Below are 22,086 nucleotides of genomic sequence, written 5' to 3'. Positions count from 1 at the left end.
TAATTCTTGCCCACGAAGAAAGTGAAGGCATAACAATCCAAGTTCTCTACCTCAAGTATACACAACAAGGAATCAGTGAAAATCAAATTGCCACCTTTAGTAGAACAGGAATTGGCGTGATGAGGAATTGGTATAAAACATCGGAGGAAGATAATTTTGAACTCCTAAAGGATGGATATGCAGCACTGTAACAGCAAAAACTAAAATGAAACAATAATTAGTTGTAAGACGGGAGCTGAAGACAGCACCACAGCCCAAGCCCGGAGCCAACAACACGGAGGGCAACCAGGCTGGCCTACCCAGCACCCCCACTCCATTTTGCCCTCAGGAAGGCGGACCCCCCCGTCCTCGGGGGCGGAGCCACAAGGGTCAGCCACGCCCTCCTGCTGCTGGCTCCGCCCCCCGGTCCCCGGGGCCTGCGGCGCTGCTCGGCCGCGGCCGGCTCTTCTCCCTCCGGTCGGAGCGACGCGCCCGGGGTAGGACGCACCCCCGCCCGGTAGCGGGGGCCAAAAGCCCAGAGGGAGCGGGGCGAGCGTGGCGGGAGCTGTCGGCTCGGCGAGAAGGCGCGGCTGGATGAGGGCGGCCCACGGCTACGGGAGGGAGAGAGAGAAGGAAGGAAAGAAAGAAAGGAAATGAAAGAAAGAAAGAAAGAACGGAGGGTGGGCAGCACGCGCCGCCGCCCTTGGGGCCTTCCCTGCCCGCCCAGCAGCGCCCGGCCCGGGGCTCCGCGCTGCGGCGGGAGGAGGAGAAGGAGGAGGAGGAGGAGGAGGAGGTGACGTGCGGCGCGGGGCGTCCCCCTTCCTTCCCCCACGCCGGAGGGAGGGCTGTCCCGGGGGCGTGCGGGGCTGCCGGCTGCTTTCCGTGGTTTGTCGGTTTGCATTCACATTTTCTGTCTTTTCTCCGTTCCGAGAGCCGAGCGTCTGCGTAGAGGTGCGGGGGCCGCGTGTCTGGCTGGTGACGGTACGAGCGACCGGGGCCGTGCCGGCCGCAGGCTTCCAGCGCGGGGAGTGCGGGGCCGGGGTTTGTTCCTGGCGTCGGGCTGCGGGGGGAGGCCTGCAGCTGTCAGCTGTGCGGTGTGTGTGTTCGTCACCTCGGCTTTTATGGTGTGATGGAGGGCTGCGTCGAGCGATAATCGCTAACGAGCGCTGTGATGTCGTTGTGGAAGTCCTAATGTCTTGGAGGAGCGTTATCCAGTCCAGCGTCATCAGAACACTTATCACTGCGTAGGATTCATATCGTTTTTAACAGACTCTTGGTGAGTTGTAAGTAGGCCAGATGCTGGGTGATCATTTTTCTTTGATAAGTGTTCTGTGACAGATACTTTAGGTAAACATGCCAGTGGCCCGTCCTATGGTATGGATTCTTAACTTTGTTGTTCTACACCTTTGTTCGCTTGAAAGAATGTATTTCGTTTTTACCATTTGGAATGTCATCAGGCAGCCATAGTTACATAAATGCTTGAATAACTATATTATGGAAGTGTTTTATGGGGTCAAGCCTTATTTGTAGTAAGCAGAATTAAAGGATTTTGTTCGGAGAGTGAAGTCAGCGAGGAAACATGATGAGTGCTTTTGCAGAAGAGGCTGGTGTGGTTGTGATGGAAGATGACGCTTGCAACAGCAGCAGGCTGTGATTTCACATAGCCAGCCAGCAGCTTCCGACAACAGAGCTGAGTCACTTTAAAGAATCATAGGTGCGTTGCTTCTTGAATGTACTCTAATTTTAGTATCAGTTAAAAAATTGTTCTTATTTTGAAATTCTTAGCAATAGTATTGAAAGACAACTTCTTAATACTGCCTCTCTGCTTCGCCGTGCTAAATTCAGCTGGGAGTAATAGTAGAAATAAAGGTTGGAAAAAAAAAATAATCTTAGTAAGTACCCAATATGTGTAGTTCATAGTCATCGTGTTTGACATGTAAGGCCAGCTTCAGTCATCAACTGAAGCCCTCGAACAGCATCGCTGCAGATATCAGGAGTTAACATCTACCTGTCAAAGACAGAAGAAGTAGGTGAATTATGTGGAAGCCTGCTGGAAATATTCTATGCTGAAGGTTCAGATACACATCTTTGCTAGTGTTTGCTGCCTGGACCAGATAATTATTTCTTTACAGTGTCATTTAAGCACTTTAAGGATTAAAATTGAAGTAACGCAATGAATAATCTTCGAAGCATAAAGAAGCATCGCAAGAGCTATCAAATAGGAGTCAAGAATGAAAAATCTTATGAAAGTTTAAATTGTATTTTAATATGGATGTCAGGTTCTTAAAATATACAGGCTTGTACTTGAGTATATTGTATTTTAAAAAACTTTTGCACCACTTTGTTCAGTAGTTACTGTGGAGGTGATGGAATCCTGAGCGTTTCTCACTAGTGTGTAAAATGCCTGACATTTTTCAGAAGAGTCCCAGAGTTCTGTGCTAGTGCAGGAGGAGCTGTCTTGTGCCTGTAGTACCTGGATAGCAGCCCTGGGGCGTGAGTTTGTTGATCAGTGAGAGAAAACAAGCAAACATTCACAAGTGTCCTGTGTAATAAGCCACTATTGTGCTTGACGTTCCAGTGAGGATCAGATGTTTGGTCTCTCTAAAGAGCTGTATTTTTTATTTTGAGAAATGCTGACATGATAAAGCATCTGTTTTGTCAGTACCTAGAAGCAGGTTTCTTTGACCTGTGGTTGTTACAATGCTGCTAAACTGTATGTGTTATAATCTCTTGTTGATTATTATTTAATACTTGATGTAGTGAAACTTGCAGTGAGATCTGCATTTGTGAGAACTGATGCTGTGTGGGCTACTAAGTCACCTTCAGAGAGCAGGAAAAGGTTGAGAAGAGTTAAGACTGGATTTGGAGGTTAACTGTCTTTTCTCTGTCCTTGTACTATTTTCCTTTTAGGCCAGTTTTCCTCCCAGCCTCCCTCTCTACTTTTTGAAGAAATCAGGGGCTGTTTTTGAGTTTCTGACTGCCAACAGCTATTGTATGTTACTGGCATGTATATGTATACATAGAACATACAGAAGTACTGTATAGCTGCGGAGAGCTGTCTGATCTTAACCTTGACATTATGACATAATTTCAGGTCATTGGCGAGACAAGTCTGTAACATCTAAACCAAAAAAAAAGATGATATTTAAAAAAAAAAGAAGCCAACACTTAGCTTTGCTAATTAAGTCAGTGAATGCTATCAACTGAAATGTACTGGTTTCGAATGAAATGTTTCATCAATTCTGTAACTAAAATGCTTGCTCTTTATATGTTCAATGTACTTAATCATAGAATCGCTAAGGTTGGAAAAGACTTCGAAGATGGTCTAGCCCAGCCATGCTCCTACCACCCATATTGCCCATTAAAACGTGTCCTGAAGTACCGCAGCTGCATGTTTCTTAAACACCTCCAGGTGGTGTTAATGCTAACAGGAATTAAATGCATGCATTTCTGGTTTTCAGTTTGAAGTGGTTAAATATCCCAACTGAAAAAGAGATCTGAGTCTCAACTTGGGAGCCGCATTGTAATGCATCCTTTTTATTTGTCAGTTTGTAGTACTTCAACTCCAGACGCTTCATCTTCTGACAAGCATGTTTCTGAGTGTCTCATGAATTCATCGTGGGGTGTATTTTCAAAGTTGCTTTGGTTTAAATCTGAGGAGCTGTTCTTTCACCAGCCTGTTCTCAAGTGTAGTTTGAGCATGCCTGTGTGGAGGCACAAAGCCTTTCTTCATCCTGTTAGATGTCATCCGTTTGGGATGTGCTGTTAGGAAGGAGCACAGAGGTGAAAGTGGCAATGGGGATAAAAGCAAGGCATTGCCAACATCAATTTACAAGCTCTTTGCTCTGCCATTTTCTCAGCTCTTGTAGAGCAAGAAGTGAAATGGTAGGGACGGACGGCAGCGTTTTGCAGGGCAGGGAAATATCAGTCCAAGGTTGGAGCTCTTTGCTTTGACTTTCTGAATGTGTTACACTCACTCCTGGGACAGGGGAAGATGACTTTGTTCCCTCAGATGTCCTAATGACCCAAAAATTTGACTGATTTTTTTTTTTTTCCCCATTTCTCCTTTTAGCTTGTTAACTCTGTCCTGCACTCTTCAGCATCTTTGTCCAGTGTTCTGAGAAATACGCTGTTCAGTGCACATGTGTGATGTGTGCAGCTGCCCTTTTACTTTTGTTGGATCATCATCAGAGCAGAAGAAAATTGGGGAAACATCTTTCAACCAAAACACAATTAGCGTTTGAGTTTTCTTTTGGCAGAAGTTACTTTTCAAGTACTGTTCTTAATAGTGTTAGAATTAAGCTGCGGAATCATTTCATAGAAAACAAAAATTAACCTCGCTATGAAAGACAATGGGAAGTTGGCAAAACAAAATACAAATCTGCTAGCTAAACAACACATTTGTGTTTCAGTTATCTTTCTGAACAGGGTGCCTGTAGTCGCTTTTCTTGCTTTGTGTTTAGTCTAACATCCAGCAATCTGCTTGGTAATGCAGGTCTGTCAAAATCCTGCTTGGAAGTTATTTTCGAGGTTCATCAGTGTGAAATCAGATGTGTGTTGCAAGTACAAGAAGAATTTGTATGCTGCGCAAGCTGTACTCAAGTATATTGTATCCATTTTGTATATTGAATAAGAAACGTTCTTTTGACTCAGGTAGGTAAGAGCTTGTACTTCACAAGCGCAGCTACTCTAGCTCTGAACGCTCAGGCAAAGATAATTGAGTTTTCCTGTGTGCTGAAATGTTTTGTCCTGCCCCTCCAACTGGAAGACTTATTTGTAGCTCATAACTCCTGCTGTGTTGCTTCATTGATCATCCAGGGTATTGCCAAAAAGCTACACACAGTATCTTGTACTTCGGTTTAGGAATTTTGTGGGCATGCATCAGCTGAATTTTTCAGTTCTACATTAGTTGAAGTGTGTAGTGCCTGAGGAATGCAGTGATATGTAAATGCTTTTTTTTTTTTTTTTTTGTCTCCAGTAACTGGTTAGGATCTCAGTGTAGAGGATGGATTGTAAGATGAAGTAAATCCATAACCGTATGTAAATGAAATGCGTGCTGGAGTAGGAGAACATGGAAACAGTTCTTGTGGAGCAACAGTAGTTGCTGTGGAGCTGATTTGCCTTATCCTACAAGTAGGGAGGTGTGCTTTACTAGTTTGCAGGAATTTCATGAGCATAAAGCTGGAGAGAAGAGGAAGGGAGCTGCAGAAGACAAGTGAAATATAGGAAATAAATTCTGTGCAAGTCGCAGGCAACAAAAGACATACTTTGTGTTGGAGGGAATACAGTTTGTGGGCTGAGCAGTTACCAGAACTAACACCTGTGGTACTCTCTTTTTTTAGCATTAGGCTTCAGGATGGTTTTGGTTCATGAATGTTGGTTCATGGTAACCAGTCTCACTTTCCAGAGCCTGGGCTTTGTGGTTCGCTGTGCAGCTGTGAGCTTTGTCTTGCTGATGCTCAGACACAATCCACTTAATGTTGATTTGGAGCAGTTCCTTTTAATTCTGTCAGTGATGATTCTCTCTTTGGGCCTTTTGATGATCTAATGTAACCTGAATGTTAACTAGGATGTCACATGTCAATGAAAATGATGCATCTTCAGTCTCCTTTCCAAATGTCAGCCACTGTTTTTCTTGTTTGTTTGTTTGCTTGTTTTCAGCATCCATTTGGTTATTTGTTGCTTCTCTTTTATTGAGTGGACTTCTCTGATATTTTAGGCTAGTGTTTCTAGTGTTTTCTTTTCCTAAAATTGCCTCTAGTGACACTTTCACTTGTGATCTGTTGGATTTTGATAGCCCTTTGAATAAGCTTTTCTTTATCCTTCCCAGATCACTTCTGGTATCTCAGTTAAGTTCTGTTATCTGTTTTCGTTGTTTTAATTTTTTTAACTTGCAAAGAAAGAAGTTGTGTTGGTGTTCATGTGTGATAAATGAATATAGTAAGCATATAAATAAATGAAAACAAGTAAAGTAGAATGGAAGAATTAGGGTAGTATAGTGGTAGAAAAGTACCATCCCAATCATGCATCTCAAAGATGTATGTAAAACTGATGCATGTGTAACATGTGCCGTTTGCTTGTGTTAGTGAAAATCATGGTAATGATTTTAAATATAATCTAAAAGTCACAGGATAGTTCTCACTGTGCTCATAGTTCTTCGTTGGGCTTGAGGGCAGGGAAGGAGTGCAGTCCTTAGCAGTTATCCTAAACATAACAAACTCCTTTTCTTTTCCCTCACACTAGTCAATCTTGTTAATAAGAGTAAAATCTTTTGTTCTCCTAGGGTAAGTTTTTTCACTTAGTTCTCTGTTTGGAAGCCCGGCTTATGGCCATTAACTATGACATGTTTTAATAATGTATTTCAATTTAAATACATAAAAACTTCGCTGCTTTGCAGGAAAAAAAAAATCTTGTTTGTCTATAACTTAATGGGTCGGCATAGGAAAGTAATTCAGATAAGGATTTTAGAGTGAAAGTGAATGTATGCAGTTAGGAAGCAAAAAAAAAAAAAAAAGAAATCCCTTGGAGTCAGAAGATGTGAGGAGAAAGCATATCGCAAACTTACTAATGTGAATTCTTATCTCTCAATTCAAAATGTTTCCCTCTTAAATGCTTTGACCTTTCCGTAAGCTCACAGTAAGACAGAGTTGTGAGCCTGGTGTTACAGAGGAAATCCATGGTGGAGCTTTCTTCAGAGTTGTTACGTGTGCTTCAGAACCTTGTTCTTTTCCTTAAAGGAACAACGTGAATCCTTAGGCATGGGGCACAGAGTTTCTTGGAGGATGTTATGAGCTAACCTTCTTTCCTCTTCGCTTTCCTGTGTACTGTTCTGAAATGTTTCCTCACATAGCGAATGACTAAATGATGGGCTTTGTTGTCATAGGCAGTGCTTTAGATAACACGTGGATATTATCAAGCTAACTGATAAATGTGACTTGCAGAAGGTTTAATGCCTGGTATTTGGAATGGAGGTATAGAAGTGCTTGCAAACTAGTTACTGAAGATGTTCGTCAATAGGATACAGCTGGGGAGAAGCAGTGTGAAATGATTCCGTGTTCATAATGTAAAACTTACGGTGCTTTCAGTACTTCCCTTGTATATGTTTTAAAGAAGAAAAAGGCAGAAATGTGTTACGAGTTTAGCTTCCAAGTTTCTCCACTTGCTGAACAGCAAGTTTATAAGCAGTTTATAATTTCTAATCGGTGTATGCCTTGAATGGGAGAGAGCATGTGTTACGGAGCTGAGGCTGGTGCTTCCTGAGGGAAGGCCCTGCACCAATCCTGGCACCAAAAGCTGGGCAAACAGGAGAGGGAGCTGGGCGGCAGTGAAGATGCTTGTGCTAAACTTGGAACGATCTTGAAAGAAGAGAGAATGCAGTACAATTTCTACCTTTACTCTTTTTCCGCTTAATGGAACTGGAAACTCAATCTTATATTCCCACTTTGTAATTTCTCAGGCTGAGGGTGCTCTGCTCACATCTCTTTAAGAGAGATCATGGTCAGCAGAAGATCTGCCGGCTTTTCTGCTTCTGTGATATATGACTGAGAACCAGAAGAACTTGGGCTGGCTTGGAAAAGCCATTCCCAGGCTGGAGCAAGGTGGCAGTCTGTGCATGTGCTTGGTCCTGCGCTTGGTTCAGCTTATAGCTGTGTGCCTGAGTGACCTGGTGACTGGTGCTGGCTTGCTTTGCCTCAGCCAGCTCTTTCCCTGCAGTCAGAGGCGAGGCTCTTCTGTCAGGGTGCAGGCCAGCTGCTGTTCTCCTGGAGTAGCCTGAGAAAAGCTGCCTGAAGGTTGTGTGTGTGACTTGACCTAAACATGGGCCATCACTGGCTTGTTTGCCTTTTCCTCAGCTGCGATGTATGTGCACTGACTGTTCCCTTCCCCAACTTTCCTTTTCCCACACGTTCCTATATGCTCCTGTTTGTCCAGTGCTGTGTTACAGATGCCTGTTTGTTTTTCCTTCTGTGCTCTCTCTGCCTGTTTTCTTGCATAGTGGAGTTGGAATGCTGTTGATGCTTGGGATGGAAGAGTGGGAAGGGTTTGTTTCCATTCTGTGGTGTACTGAAAGTCAGCCCACACAGCAAGGGCAAAGCTTTGTTCTTGAATTTCAAGAAGTTGCTCCCGCAGTGTTACAGAAACTCGACTGACGTGATTTGTATTGCAGCATGTATAGCTTCTTTGTCCAAGTATTTTGCATAAAATTAATGTTTCTGTGCATTTTCTTGAAACCTTTGTAGCCTTAATCAGTTTCTCACCTGGTATAGCCACCAGTTTGAGTTTTATAAGAAGTTGAACATGATAATCTTTTTAAAAAAGCGTTAAAGTAAGTAGAGACATCCTTACCTTTTACCACTAAGTTGCATAGTTTTCTTTCTGTCTGGCAATGCAGGATGTGATAGTAGCTGGATTTATCTGTAGACCAACTAATGGTGTATTTCCTTTATAGAATGTTTACTGTAGCACTCAGGGTTTTAATGGACTTCTAATCTTTTGGTAGTCCCAGCTCTGGATGTGCTGGTAGTGTGTCCTGGGAGGAGAGGTGAGGGCACTCAGGTTGCCCAGCCCAGAGGAGACTTTCTGCAGCTCCCTGAGAGGGGGAAGCAGACGGAGGTGCTGGCTCTGCTCCTGTGCACTGACGGCAGGACAGGAACAGCACGAAGCTGCACTGGGGTGGGTCAGACTGGGAACTGGGAAGTATTCCTTTACCACAAGGGTAGACAGATGCAAAAACCTCCTAGAGAGAAACCTGATGTGGTAAGGTGAAATTGCATAGTGGAATTTGGGGGCTTTCCTGACTAATGTAATTTCTTTTTTATTTAGAATCCTTTTCGTATATGGATCAGCATTCTAGTGATGTTGAAACTGGAAAAAGACAACTCTAAGCAAGCCCAGGATGCATCGGGTGCCAAATGATGCAGAAAATGCTCACAGTAGCAGTGTGGAATCCTGCCCGTCCTTGCGAGATGTCCACTCCATCAACCCAGCGCAGCTGATGGCAAGGATTGAGTCCTATGATGTCAGAGAGAAGAAGGGAATATCGGATGTCAGAAGGACTTTCTGTTTGTTTGTCACATTTGATCTCTTATTTGTAACGTTGCTGTGGATAATAGAATTAAATGTGAGTTGTTTTTTTTTTTTGTACTCTTGGTCTTTATTCAGTTATTTATTCACTTCAGAAGTGGTTAATAAGTTTTCTTTTCTGTCCCAATTGCCTGCTACTTGTTTCTATTGAAATTAGTTGCATTCTTTTAAGCTTTTATGAACTTCTTATCTGCTTAGCTGCACCTAGTTTTAGTCATTAGGGTGTGTGGTTTATATTCATATGATTAAACCTTTGGTGTTCCTGTAGTCAATGAACTGTGCTGAAGAAAGCATTGAAAGTCCAGTGAATTTTTCAGGGAGCAAGTAAACAAGTATTACTGTAGGTAGTTGTATCAATTTGGCAAGTGTTAATTTTATTAGGATTCAAGTGTTTTTGTTATACTTAGTAGCTCAGAGTCAGTGACTGAAGTGTTAGTCCCTGGAAAAAACTTAAAATGGACAAAACCATATATTATATTCAAGATGAACTAAGTATACTATACATTGTTTATGGTAGGACACATTCAAACAACATAGACTTCCACAGTTGCTACCTTTTAGCTCCAGCATTTGTAATTTGGAAAATGAGGTGGTTCTTGTGAAATTTCCAGAAGTAAATAGGATGGAAGTTTTGTTACTGTTTGATCGGTAGCATCCAGTCTTTTGAACTGGATTTTAAGCCTGTGATCTCAAGTATGCATTTAGGAAAAGGCACAAATGAAAAATGGGAAGTATCCTTTTTTTAGGTAACAAAGATCTTGAGTAACCATTTTTTGTCATCCATTATGAGATTAAATAACCTTGATTATTGATTTGATGTGAGGAAATGTCACGAGTTGACTGTTTGGACAGTTCGATATAATGAAAAGTATACTTCCCGATTTCATTTGAGAAAGCAAACTTTGCCTGAAATGTAATTTTGTGACTATAACTTCCATTATCTTGTTAGGTGGAAAGACTATTGTATCCAGTCAGTGAAGTTAGCTTGGCTCAAAATAAAAACATGTTGCATTCTGATGGTTTTTCTTTTTTTTTTTTTTTTTTGGCTAGTTGTAAGCCAGTTTCTCAACAGCTTGTTTGACTAGGAGGAGTAAAATACGGTTTTGTAATTCTTGTTGAGTATTCAGAGTACTATTTTTCATATTATTGCTCTCAGAATATTTATGAGTGTAGGAAATGCTATGAACTCATGGTCTGTTTGGAGTGCTGCAGCATTACAGACCTCTAGATCCCAGCAGTTAGCAGTTGTCTTTGTGAAAAACTTTGTTTTAAGTGGAACCTATTGTGAACCTTAAGCCTTGTAGTGCCAGATGTGTGCAAGAATGAAAAATGATTTTTTTCTTGATCAGTCATAACGTTGAAAGTGAGCAGGCACCTGATGCATGGTTAGTTTTTTGTTCTGTTTTACTGATTTTTGTTCATTGGGAAGTTCAGTAGCATTGTGGTAGGACTGTTCTTCACTGATACGTAACCAACAGAGATTGAAACTAGACGATGTTAAAGGTCTGATCCCTTCTGACCCAAACCATTCTATGATTCCATAATGGGACTTCAGAATTACTGCCAGAGTTCCTGTAGATATGACTTTCCTATTGTCACTTGTTATAAAGCATAACTTACCTTTAAACACTTCAGAGAGAAGCTTTGTTGCTAGTTTGAGCAAACTCTGAATCAAGGCTGTGGTGGTTCTCTGTTCATCCTTGTGTTAACGTGCTCATGCACACAAAACAGGTTGCTGAACTGTCTCAGAACTCAGTCATCAGCTAGTGCTGATGTGTTGTGTTTTTATTCTTTAGTTTCTTCTTTATCCCGTAGGAGAGGGCTGAGATGGCATGTCTGAGAGTGGAGTGAAAGAAAAGACCGGCCAACCCTTATTTTAATTGACCTTAAGTGCAATACAGCAGTGTTCTGTATATTAATTTGTGTGTATCTCCCCTTCCATTTCCTCCTAAATACTTTCCAAGGGCTTATGAGCAACATACATACAATTTCTCTCTCACTAGAATCTTCCTTATTTATACTGGAAATAAATGGTCATACTTGATGCAGACCAGCAAGCAGTGGAAAGCTATATTTATACAATTGTCAGCTAGCTACAGGGGGGAGGGAGAGGAGGAGAAATAGAGCAAACTTGGAGTTGGTGTGAATAGCTGCGGGAAGAAAAAGGTCTAAATTTTCAGCAGTATACTTGAGGAAAGAATATGAAAGTATCTGCACTGTACTGCTTTGAGATGGTGAGCATGTGTTGTGGGATGCTGTGGTATTTCCTTTTCTTTGAAAGCATGATGATAATCAAACTCAAAGCTTTCTGTTATTGTTGTTTTCCAGTGCTTTACGTAAGTATGTTATGCAGTGCTTAATTATCTAATTTAATATTATAAACAAACAGCATTTGGAATAGAATATGGACATTAAGGTTCTTCACTCCTTGCTAAGACACACTCCTCTTGGTCTCTAACCCAATGAATCCTAAATTATTTTCTTAGTAACCCGTTTTGAACAGGGAGGTCGTGAGTGCTGCCATCTGAAAGAAATGTGGCTAAGGACGATGCAGTTTTGAGTCTCCTCAAACGAAAGAATTAAACCTGTCTTAGGCCATTCTCCTACAAATAACTAATGATCACGGCTTCTATGCTTTTTACAGTACTTTTCGGTTTTGCTCAGTTCTCTGGAAACAAGTAGCACGTACGTTGCTAAGGAAAAGATCTGGAGTATAAGTGTATGGATTATATGAATTTGATTGAATTCAAGTGCTGAAGAATCAGAAGAGATTTTTAGTATCTCCTGTTTACTAACATGTGACTGACGAGAGCTAATTTCTGGGTGGCTTTCTGATCAGTTGTTTATATTCTTCTGAGACACAAAACTGCTTAATGAACTTGTGTAGGAGAGCTTGCACTTAATTTCTTCTACCTTCAGCAACTTGTTTGCTTTTATTTTAGGACAGCCTGAAATGTAGCTTATATAGCTCAGGTTATTAACTGATAAATTGTGTAGCATCCTCATCTGTTTTTATTGATTATTATTTTGAAATTGATTTCTTAGCATATATCTCCTCTGATTAATTTCATGATTATTGTGTACGTTGATCAGGATTGATTTAATGTTTTACATCTGTGTTTTTGGCTGAAGTAATTTCTGTTCTAAAGCTATGCGTGTTATTGTTTCTTTGTAGGTAAAGGGAGGCATTGAGACTACCTTAGAGAAAGAAGTTCTACAGTATGACTATTCTTCTTCATATTTTGATATATTTGTAAGTATTCTTAAAAAAAAAAAAAAAAGGAAAAAGCAAAAGTGCAGTTTTCCAGTTTCCTCCTCCCTTAAATGTTTCCTGGTTTTAGACCTGTGAAAGGGTTGGTCTCTTCTTGCTAATTTGAACCAGAAGAGTTTGTGCCAAATACCACTTGTCTGAAGGTTGCCCAGTCCTTAAGCAGCAGGTTTTCAAGGAGCTTTTCAATAGAGAAGCTTTGGCACAGTTAAGTTGCATCTTCTGTTTTGAGAGAAAGGAAGAAGTGGAAAAAGTGAGGAATGAGGCTGATCACATTAAGAGACTTCATTAAGAGGTGAAGGCCAGTAGTCCTCTGACTATATCATTTTGTTTAAATTGGCATTTTTGTCCTCCCACAGAAACAAGTCTTTTACAGTGCGGAGAGAGACTTGTTACCAGGTTGGCCTGTGTAGGTCAGGTTTTTTCAGATTTTTTCAGATTTCTGTGTTTTAATGCAAAAAGGTTTTTTAACATTGTACTAAAAACAGAAAACATAAAGCGTGTTTCTCCTGTGCATCTTAAGTGCACAGAAGGAGCTCTTCTGCCTCAGGGAACTTTTCTGTCTTTCAGAACGGCTGTAGCTCAGAAGTTGCAATGTATTTTGCACTGAGTGGACCAAGTTACTGCTCTTGAAGTAAAAACTGTTTCTTTATGATCCTTGTAGAGGGCCGTGTCCTTTTGCATGATCATTAAGTCTACCACAATCTTGTTTGCCTGGCAGAGATTAATTATTTTTGAATCAGTCACTTCATACTGATGACAATACTCAGAATATCTCTTTGATGTAAAAACTTGTTCTGGTTTCTGCGTTGAGCATTTGCCATGTCAAATGGAATGAGATACCGGATACAAAAATGTCATCAGATAGCAAACTACATTTCTCCTTTTCCCTCATCATTATTTAGCTGGCAGGTGTCTGTGATGCACCTTACTTCAGAAAAAAGGAAAAACAAAGTTACCTGTAAATGCTGATTCTCTGGAAATTGCCCTGTAGTTGAACCAAGGATTAAAAACTTCTAATGTCAGATAATTGACTTTTATTCCCTGGGAAGGGACTAGGTCATTGAATTCTGCCAAATGAATTGTGAGCTTGCACAGAATCTCTTCTGTTTCTGCAATATCTTCTGAACCATGTTTGCGTAATATTAAGTGGGTTTGTACCTCTGGTATTATCTGTCCCAGAACCCTTTTCACTTTTTAGTGTTTGTTTCGCATTTTTAAAATTCTGGACACATCTTTTAAAGCAAGTTAGAAGAATCTAGTGTCAAAGAATAAGCGGGCAAACTGTGGGTTAGGTTCCCTGATTCAGTAATCTCATCTGTCTGCTGTTGATTTCATTTTCTGGCCTAGGAATCCCATAATTGATCCATCTTTACTGCAGAATATATTTGGAGTAGCTTGGTTCTGCAGGCATCTTCATAAAGAATAATTAATTGCTGAAACATTTCAGTAAATATTAAAGAAAAATAAACATCATACCACTGTGTTTTAAAAGTCTTGACAGCTTTTAATGATGTTATTGCACAGCAGTAGCACACTAGTAGGATTAGCAAGATGCACATTGATGGCTCAAGGTATTTGCTGGATTAACGACATCTAGATTTAACTGCTTACATTCCAGTTGGGTAAAATTATCATAAACGTACTCTGTGTATCTTGTATCTCTAACTTATATTTGTGCAATTGTACATGCTTGTAAGTTTGAGTTTTGTAGGCATGTGAATGATACAGTCATCTCTGTGCTTTAAAAATGGAAAACTTTAGTGTTTTAATAAGCAAACCCACCTTCGGATTTGTTTCTTGACAGTGGAACTGATTGTCCTGTTTTGTTTTGTAAGCAGTTAGTATTTTTAGTGAGCTGAGAATCTTGTGGTTCTTCTTTGTTCTGAATTAACCAACAAATATTTTTTCCTTTCTCTATAGCTACTGGCAGTCTTTCGATTTAAGGTGTTAATACTTGCATATGCAATGTGCAGACTGCGCCATTGGTGGGCAATAGCTGTGAGTAGTAGCCAAGCATAATGGAGTTTCAACTAGAATGGATCAAACAGGCAAATTTTTAGATGCCTCTTAATGTTTGTATGTTAAGAATCATCTTGATGATATATATGAAAATTCATTGTACAGTAGCAGGTTAAATGCTTAGGAAGATTTAAAGTCTAAAGACAAGAATTTCATAGCATAATGTGTGTGGTCCTTGTTAGGTATCATGTTAACAGAAGTTGAAAACTAACTTTGAATCCAGTATGGATGGGTGGTTGTAACCACTTGTTAACATCTGACTTACTAATTAATGCTTGAAATATATTTGCACTGGAAATATTGAATTATATTTCAAAAATAATTGGCATTTATTGTACCAAGAATTATCTAGGTGTTAATTCACACATTTTTAGTTTCTAGAATTTTATATACCAACCATGAGCATCAGCACATGTACTGCTTCTTGCTCCAGTTCAGAATGTTGATTATGCATCCATTCTTAGAAAGGAAGTTCTTAGAACTGTAGTCAGTTATATATATTTTTTGGTGAGTTGAAACAAGTATTTTTAATGCAGCTGTACTGTGTGAATGAGAGAGAATGACGAACTCATACTTCCAGCTAATTCTGTGGCATGTAATATGATGCATGCAGTATGTTACCAAACTTAGATATTTTTTACTTTATGCTGTGGTAGATGCATATGTTCACATATAACTTTCTTCAGGGGAGTAGCATGCAGTTTCTTCAGTCTAAGATTACATCCCGATATTCTTGAAATTATGTTATTAGCATGATGTGAAAACATACGTAATAACAACTGCTGCTCTGTGATTTTTTAAATTATTTCTAAGTGCGCACATCTCAGAATCCCTTTCTCTTAGAAATGTAACTTTTGAAGTATTTCTTCCACTGACATCCTCCAGCTTGATGCATTTGCTTTTGAGGTTATGAGAGTGAACCCATCATGGTGGTAAGAAATAGATCTGTGAAGCTTCGCTGAAGGCTTTGAAGAAGCTGTTAGTCTTGAAATCCTACTTGTACTTACCAGATGGTAGTTGGGTCCTGCTGTTATTTAAAGAGTTGCTGGGCCTAAACACATAGAGTTAGATGCCTTGTTGAAGTGAATAATACTTGTCCACTGTTCTTTTTTTCTTTTGATTTTTTTTTTTTTAGGTACTTGTTTGTCACCTCCTATTTTTAAACCATGCCAGGGAATGTCGAGCGATTCATTTTTCATGATATGAACATGTGAATTAAGATATTAATTCAAATTTCCTCGTGCAAAGATATTTCGTTATTTGAAGTGAAATTTTTGGTTTGGACGGTAGTGAAAAGCATTGTGAGCAATTGTTGTTTGCTTTTTCCCAATTAGTTAGATTTACTGTCTGATTTTATTTCATTTTTTATCTAAGGGAGTTAGTGAACAAAATACTGCATCTTCATTGTGGAGTAAGATCACAGTTTATATAGTGCATCATCTGTGTAGCCTCTAAACTGATGATCTGCTGTATGGAAATCAACATTTGGAGCTGTCTGTATTAAAAAGGCTAAAATAACAGGGTTATTAAAATAACATTTTTAGTTATTTAACACTTGATAAGATTTATTAATCTGTGATGTTCCTGTTGATAAATATTTCAAATGGAAACTGTCAGATAATGGCAGAAATGAGAAAGTAAATCCAATTATTAGTCTTAACTGTTCTTATTCTCTCTTTCAGTTTACAACAGCGGTGACCAGTGCCTTTTTATTAGCAAAAGTAATTATTTCACAGGTATATATTCTAATCATATCTTTCTTTGCTTTACTTTGTCAGGATTTTTTTGTTTGTTTGTTTGCTTTTAAAGGAAGTTTCTTCAGGTAAATTTCTATAATGTTGTGTATGTTTTTCCTTCTAGCTGTTCTCACAGGGTGCTTTTGGCTATGTGCTGCCCATCATATCCTTCATACTTGCCTGGATTGAAACCTGGTTCTTGGACTTCAAAGTGTTACCACAAGAAGCTGAAGAAGAAAACAGTAAGTTCCTATTGTGTCTACCTCAGTCTCTGAAGTTGGCAGCATTTGGTCCCATATTGTCTGGCAGAAGAATGCATCTTTCAGCTTCTCAAAAAAATTGAGCTGTAGAAAAAATTCAATCATGTGGCATAATTTTTCTAGAAGGGAACATATGTCTTCAGTGAAGTGGTATTTTTATTTAGGCAGGCAAAGTTAAAAGTTTCAAGGGCCAGACCAGTGTTTGTCAGATGCTTAAGAGCATATCTAATTTTGCTTGCTTAAGACATGGAAATTTAACTGACTTAGTAGCGTAACATGATTTCCTGGGTAATGCATAGAATAAGTTGCTGGCTTTTCTTCTAGGAAGAGCAGCCACAATAACTAACTCTCTCACTGGCTCTTTTTTGAGGTGGAGAAGGAAAAGCAAAGAAAGTATTGTAGAGAACCTGCTTCATGCATAGAATGAGACCAGAGCGAGTATGAATTCAAGATAAGGCAGCAGGTCATCTGTCACCGAATGTATTCAACTAAATGGAGGAAACCCAGTGATTTAGTTGAAAGGGAGCCTTTTTTGGTGGCAAGGAGAAGAAAGCATAGTTTTCTCTTACTATTCTCTTGCCAGTCTCAACAGCAGGAGAATAATTGTATATCTAATCTGTTATTTGTGTATCACCACCTGAAATAGTCTGAAACACTACTGGAAGGGCAAGTTTCCCTGTTGGGTAAATGGAGAAGTTTACATGGGCATGGAGGCCTTCATTCCTTAGTGCTTTGAGGCAGTCCTACATCAATCCCTTTGCTTCTAGTTCTCCTTTCCATTGATAAAGATTTCCAATTCTAAAAGTTTACTTATTTGAGGAGGATGTAAAGCTCAAACCCACGCAGAATATCTTCCACTATTCCTGACCTGATGTTATCTTTCCTCTTTTGGATGGAATGGAAATATAAGCATGTAGGTAGCTCTGAAAATTATGCCTCCTATTTATTTCCATGGAAACTACAACAGATACAAAGAGCAAAATAACACTGATAGAGGGAACTCTCGGCTACAGAACATTATTTTTCAACCTAGTCACCACTATTAGCTATGCATTTTTGACAGCAGTGAACAAGAGCTTGCATGCCATGCTTGTAAAAATCTGCACCGGTGGAGGAGAACCACTGTTTCACAGGTGCTCTGGCAGTACCATTGCTAGGAAAATGTTGCCCATGCAGTCTGTCTTTCATTGGGTTGAACAAATATAAGTCAGAAGGTGCCAAATCCAGATTATTCAGTGGGTATGGTAGGACAGCACAGCCAAGATTGGCAGTGTGCACTCTGACTTTCAAATTGTCATGGAGCCTGGTGTTATCATGTTGCAAGAGGAAAGTTGTCTTCTCCTCTGGCCTGACTCTGGAAGCTGAAGCCTTCAGCTGAGTCAGTGCCACGATGTAGCAGTCAGAACTGATGGTTTGTCTGGGTTCCAGGAAATCCAGAGGGATCATCCCTTTCCTATCCCAAAAGACAATGTGCATCACATTACCTACTGAGGGCTACATCTTAAACTTTTTCTTCTCTGAGGAATTCTCATGTCACCACATCACAGACTGCTGTTTTGACTTTGGCTTGTAGTGATGACACCACATCTTGTCACTGGTAATTATGCAATCCAGGAAACTGTCACCTTCGGCCTTGTATTGATTCGGTATGTCCTGACAAACTTGCATACAATGTTCTTCCTGCTCCTCTGTGAGCATCTGTGGGACTCACCTGGCCTAAGCTTTCTGATATTCCAACATTGCCACCATCATTTCCAGTGCATTGAAGCCAATATTCAGCTTTGTACACAGTTCTTTGTTCTTAATCTGCCAATTCAAACGAATGAGCTGATCAAGATGTTCTCCATTTCATGGTGTGACAGCTCTGCATGGCTGTCTGGAATGTGGCTTGACCTTTACAGTGCTGTTAGTACTGCTGAAACGCACCACCCACGGCCTCACTGTGCTGACATGCACTATTTACTCTCGTAAAATGTTCATCAAATGTCAGTGAATGTCAGTAGGTGCCATTTTTTCTTCATGGAGGAATTCAGTGACACATCCTTGCTTCAGATGCACTTCCATGTCAGATGCCATTTGGTCAGACTGCCCCTCTGCTGCCATCTGTCACATGGCAACAAAATGTAATGGAATATTGGTGGGAAGGTTCAACCTCTTCTGCAATACCACCACCATCTGCCTCTGATGTTGTGAACTAAAATAATAAAATTGGAGACGTTACTTTCAGAGCAGCACTCATAAAAAAAAATCTCTCCCCTGGAGACTTAAACTGGTTAATAAGATCAACTGCTGTGCTTGTGTTGGAAAGAGGGATTTTTTTTTCCTCCCAATAGAATTGCTGGTTACCCCAGGTAACTCTCCTAGTTCAGTTAAACATCAAGCTTTTTTTCCCCATCAGTTTTCATGTGGCTGAGAGTGGAGGTGACAAGTTCAACAGCCTTACGTTAGCCTAAAGTGGTGTCTTTGCCCTGTTACTTGTCAGAAGACCTGTTGATGGCAGTAAGAATGAGATGAATTCTCTTCTTTCCCAACCCCTTTTAGTTTTGTCCTGTATGTATATACACCAGAATAGCCCCATTATCCATTGCATTTTCCCGATTTTAGTGATGGAGCCAAAAGTTTGTTGAGGTTTGTTGAGACAAATAAGTGAACACAAGCTGTGAATGAGGAGTTTTGATTTATTTGATCATGCGTGGCGCTTCACTGAGCATTAAAAATACATGTTTCAGAGTTTTAATTAGACGGTGAATATTGCTAAGTTCTCATATGGCATCTTAACCATGCCTTTACATGGAGCGGAGGGAAGGATTCCTTAACTTGTGTACAGTACCTCTCTTTTGCTGGATTGTGTTTCCTTAGCTGCCTGAATTTTTAGAAAATGCACGATAAATTAGCAGGTTTTTTTAGGAATGCTGATAGAGTACCCCAGTCTTTAAGGTGCTTGATCTTGGTATTCAAGTTGCTATGAGATGACATCTGGAATTTTTTTTATCCTGTTAGGATTTCTAATAGCGCAGGATGCTTCGGAACGAGCAGCTCTCCTTCACCCAGGAGTCCTGTCTGATGGGCAGTTCTATTCTCCTCCTGAATCTGTAGCGGGTAATTGTTTGCATTCATGAATGATTTTTCTTATTGGCATTAACCTTCTGCACATTTCTTCCTCTTTGTAGTTTAAGGGGGTGGAGGATGAATGGGGAGTGTACTTAACAATCCTAAAATAAAAGATTATTTTATTCAGCAATTCAGTTTAGACAAGACCCACCAGATGAATTGCAATATAGGTAGTTGGGGAGTCTTCTGACATGTCCCAAGAATGTTAGAAGAAAGATAGTCTCAAAGAAAATGGGATAGCAACTGAATGGAGGTGACTACTGTTTTTCTGCCCTCTCTGTCTGCTAGCAGTAGTGTTTATTCATCAGTACATTATTTAATCCAGCCTGAACTTGGAGCTTTACAGTATTTTAGGGCGGACAGTGAACTTGAAACTGCTCAAAAGACCAGCTGAAATTTCCATCACAGGCACCTTTCTTGTAACAAAAAGCTTCCTCTGTGTGAAATGCTGAGTGTGTTAAACTGAGAGCAAGCATTAATTATACCTTGAGTCTGTGTACTATGCACTTTGTTCCAGTTGAGCTGTGAGGTGAGTAAGCCAACAATAAATGGAAATACTGCAGGACTGAAGAATGTGTTTGCAGGCATTTTGAGGAAATTAGTAGTTCCTTTAAGTGGGCTGAACTAGTGCGAACCCCGAGATCCCATGTCAGTCTTCTTACCCTAAAATAGAAATCTCCTTTGTAAAGCTCTGCTTTTCTATGCAGTGTATTTAAAATACTAGCATCTACATACAGCTGCGGATGCTTTTGCCCATCTTGCATTATAGAAATATAAATGTTGGTGATACTTCTCATTTAGTGGCTGCCTTTGTGGTTGCTAAGTGTCTTGATATAATAAATGACTACAGCTCCACCTAGGGATGACAAAGCATTAAAACAACGTTGAGTATAATGCTGTGCTATACCAGCATACAGTCGAGAAACATTTCTGTGATTCCACATAAATTTGCAATCTTATTCATGTGGAAATTGTTAGAATGTTATGCAGTAGCATGACCTCTGGAAGTAATGTGGCTTAAATATAATGAATGATTAAAACTGAAAATGTATTTTAGTTAAAGCTGTGAAGTCTATCTTGAGGATTATGGGTGGAAGTAGTCTACTGACAGGAGAACAGTATAGTATAAAAGGAAGCAAAAGTGGACATATCATCCTTGGCATGATGAGCTGTTACCAGTACTTCTTTTCTTTACTGAATTAATAACATTCTTCTCTTCTTGTTCAGGATCTGATGAGGACTCTGAAGAAAAACAAGACAGTGAAAAACCAGTTGTATAGCAAATATGGAAAAGCAGGTAAGTTCCTCTGTATATAACCAGAATAATCTTAAATACTTACTTCTTCTTAGCTCCCTCTCAAATTATTTGAATGGTTGGGATGATTCTTTGGAGTTCCTCTTACAGTCTTGACAAAGCTCACGCAAGAAGTCCTGTCATGTTTTTGAGAGCCTGTTGTTAGGCTCCTCTGCCCTTGAGTTCTGGTTAACCCAAGCACAGGAGTCCGAGGCACCCGCTCCAGTGTTCATTGTAAAAGGCTGCGAACTTGGGATGAAACTCCTCCAGCATTTCTTCTCTGGCTTCTTGGAAGGAAAGTGATGGACCAGAAGTGAAAGGAAAGGAGGAGGGAAATATCTCTGGAGATGGGAATGCAGGAGTACGTTAGGTCTAGGACATATACACGAATCTGAAAGATTGTATGGACAAAACTGCTTCAGTATTTCCCCTTCACAGTCTGTTTAATACCACCAGTGGGTTGCATTATACAAGCTGTGTTTTAAGATTTTCGTAGCGTACTTTGGTTAAATATGGGATATTCTGTTCATATTTTAGAAATTGCTTAATTACTTTCAGAGTTATCTCACCACATGCTTTCATTTTACCACAAATGGCAAAACTTAAGCTAGAGAAGGTATGAAATGTTCCTGAGCAGCTGAAGCTTCTGACTTCAGACCGTCTGTTGCCTATCTGGAGCAGCGGGTGACTTTTTCTTCTGAGCCTTCCTGTTTTCTGTATCTATTGTTTTGACTCATCTTCAACTTAGCCTGTGTAATCTGTTACAGAAAGAAAATCTCTGAGGGAAGTTGGTGGGGATTTGGAAACTCTGGCACCAGTCTGTGATTGAGTTGCTGGTGGAGCTGCTGACTGGAGAATTTATTCCTTAGAAAGCAAAGGGAACAGTTCCCATGTACTGTAATACCTCACAAAGATGTACCTTGTGACATATGTATATTAGATTGCCTCCTGGGTGGCATGAAGATATTTGTCCATGATGTATTATTATTCAGTGATTCCTGAAGTTGATCTTCTAATGACTAGGTAATTACTGGAAAATGTTGTCTTTGTGTACCTAATCAAGAGACTGGTAATATAATGAAGTAAAACTTCTCTGTGGTGGAAGTGTATTTAATGGTTGGGACTCACTAGGTAAAATTATTTTATGTTTTTGCGATTTTGTCATTAGTTTTACGTTTACTTTTTTTTTTTAACTCTGTGCATTTTCTTTTTTAATGGATATGTTCACTTTCTAAAATAAAAATGTTAAAACATGGTTAATGCCCTGTGATACTTTGTTGCTTTATCAGATGAAAAATCAGCCTGTACCACTCTTACCGTTTTAGTAGGGTTCTG

General features: G+C 39.9%; 1 protein-coding gene across 7 annotated transcripts; it reads left to right on the top strand.

Moving 5' to 3' along the window:
* On the top strand, nucleotides 323-20,754 carry STARD3NL (STARD3 N-terminal like). 7 transcript variants are annotated; one of them, XM_021385980.1, is made up of 8 exons: nucleotides 323-476; nucleotides 8,800-9,097; nucleotides 12,236-12,313; nucleotides 14,252-14,329; nucleotides 16,033-16,086; nucleotides 16,211-16,328; nucleotides 19,347-19,445; nucleotides 20,685-20,754. In XM_021385980.1, the coding sequence occupies exons 2-8, from the start codon at nucleotides 8,873-8,875 to the stop codon at nucleotides 20,735-20,737; spliced, it is 705 nt and encodes a 234-aa protein (XP_021241655.1). In that variant the 5' UTR covers nucleotides 323-476; nucleotides 8,800-8,872; the 3' UTR covers nucleotides 20,738-20,754. The 7 variants fall into 7 exon arrangements, with proteins under 7 accessions (XP_021241655.1, XP_021241662.1, XP_021241661.1 ...); XM_021385986.1 differs by lacking the exon at nucleotides 323-476 and adding an exon at nucleotides 512-659; XM_021385983.1 differs by lacking the exon at nucleotides 323-476 and adding an exon at nucleotides 786-864.

This window comes from Numida meleagris, chromosome 2 (genome assembly GCF_002078875.1).
Source record: "Numida meleagris isolate 19003 breed g44 Domestic line chromosome 2, NumMel1.0, whole genome shotgun sequence".
NCBI classification, from domain to species: domain Eukaryota; kingdom Metazoa; phylum Chordata; class Aves; order Galliformes; family Numididae; genus Numida; species Numida meleagris.
Note: the sequence above shows the minus strand (reverse complement) of the source record. Positions and strands in the feature narration are given on the sequence as shown.

Bases quoted from the DNA above. Each gene is read 5' to 3' on its own strand.
- STARD3NL (XM_021385980.1), top strand. From the start codon at position 8,873: ATGCATCGGGTGCCAAATGATGCAGAAAATGCTCACAGTAGCAGTGTG. The intron at 9,098-12,235 runs GTGAGTTGTTTT...GTTTCTTTGTAG, and splicing joins TGTGGATAATAGAATTAAAT to GTAAAGGGAGGCATTGAGAC. The intron at 12,314-14,251 runs GTAAGTATTCTT...CTTTCTCTATAG, and splicing joins CTTCATATTTTGATATATTT to CTACTGGCAGTCTTTCGATT.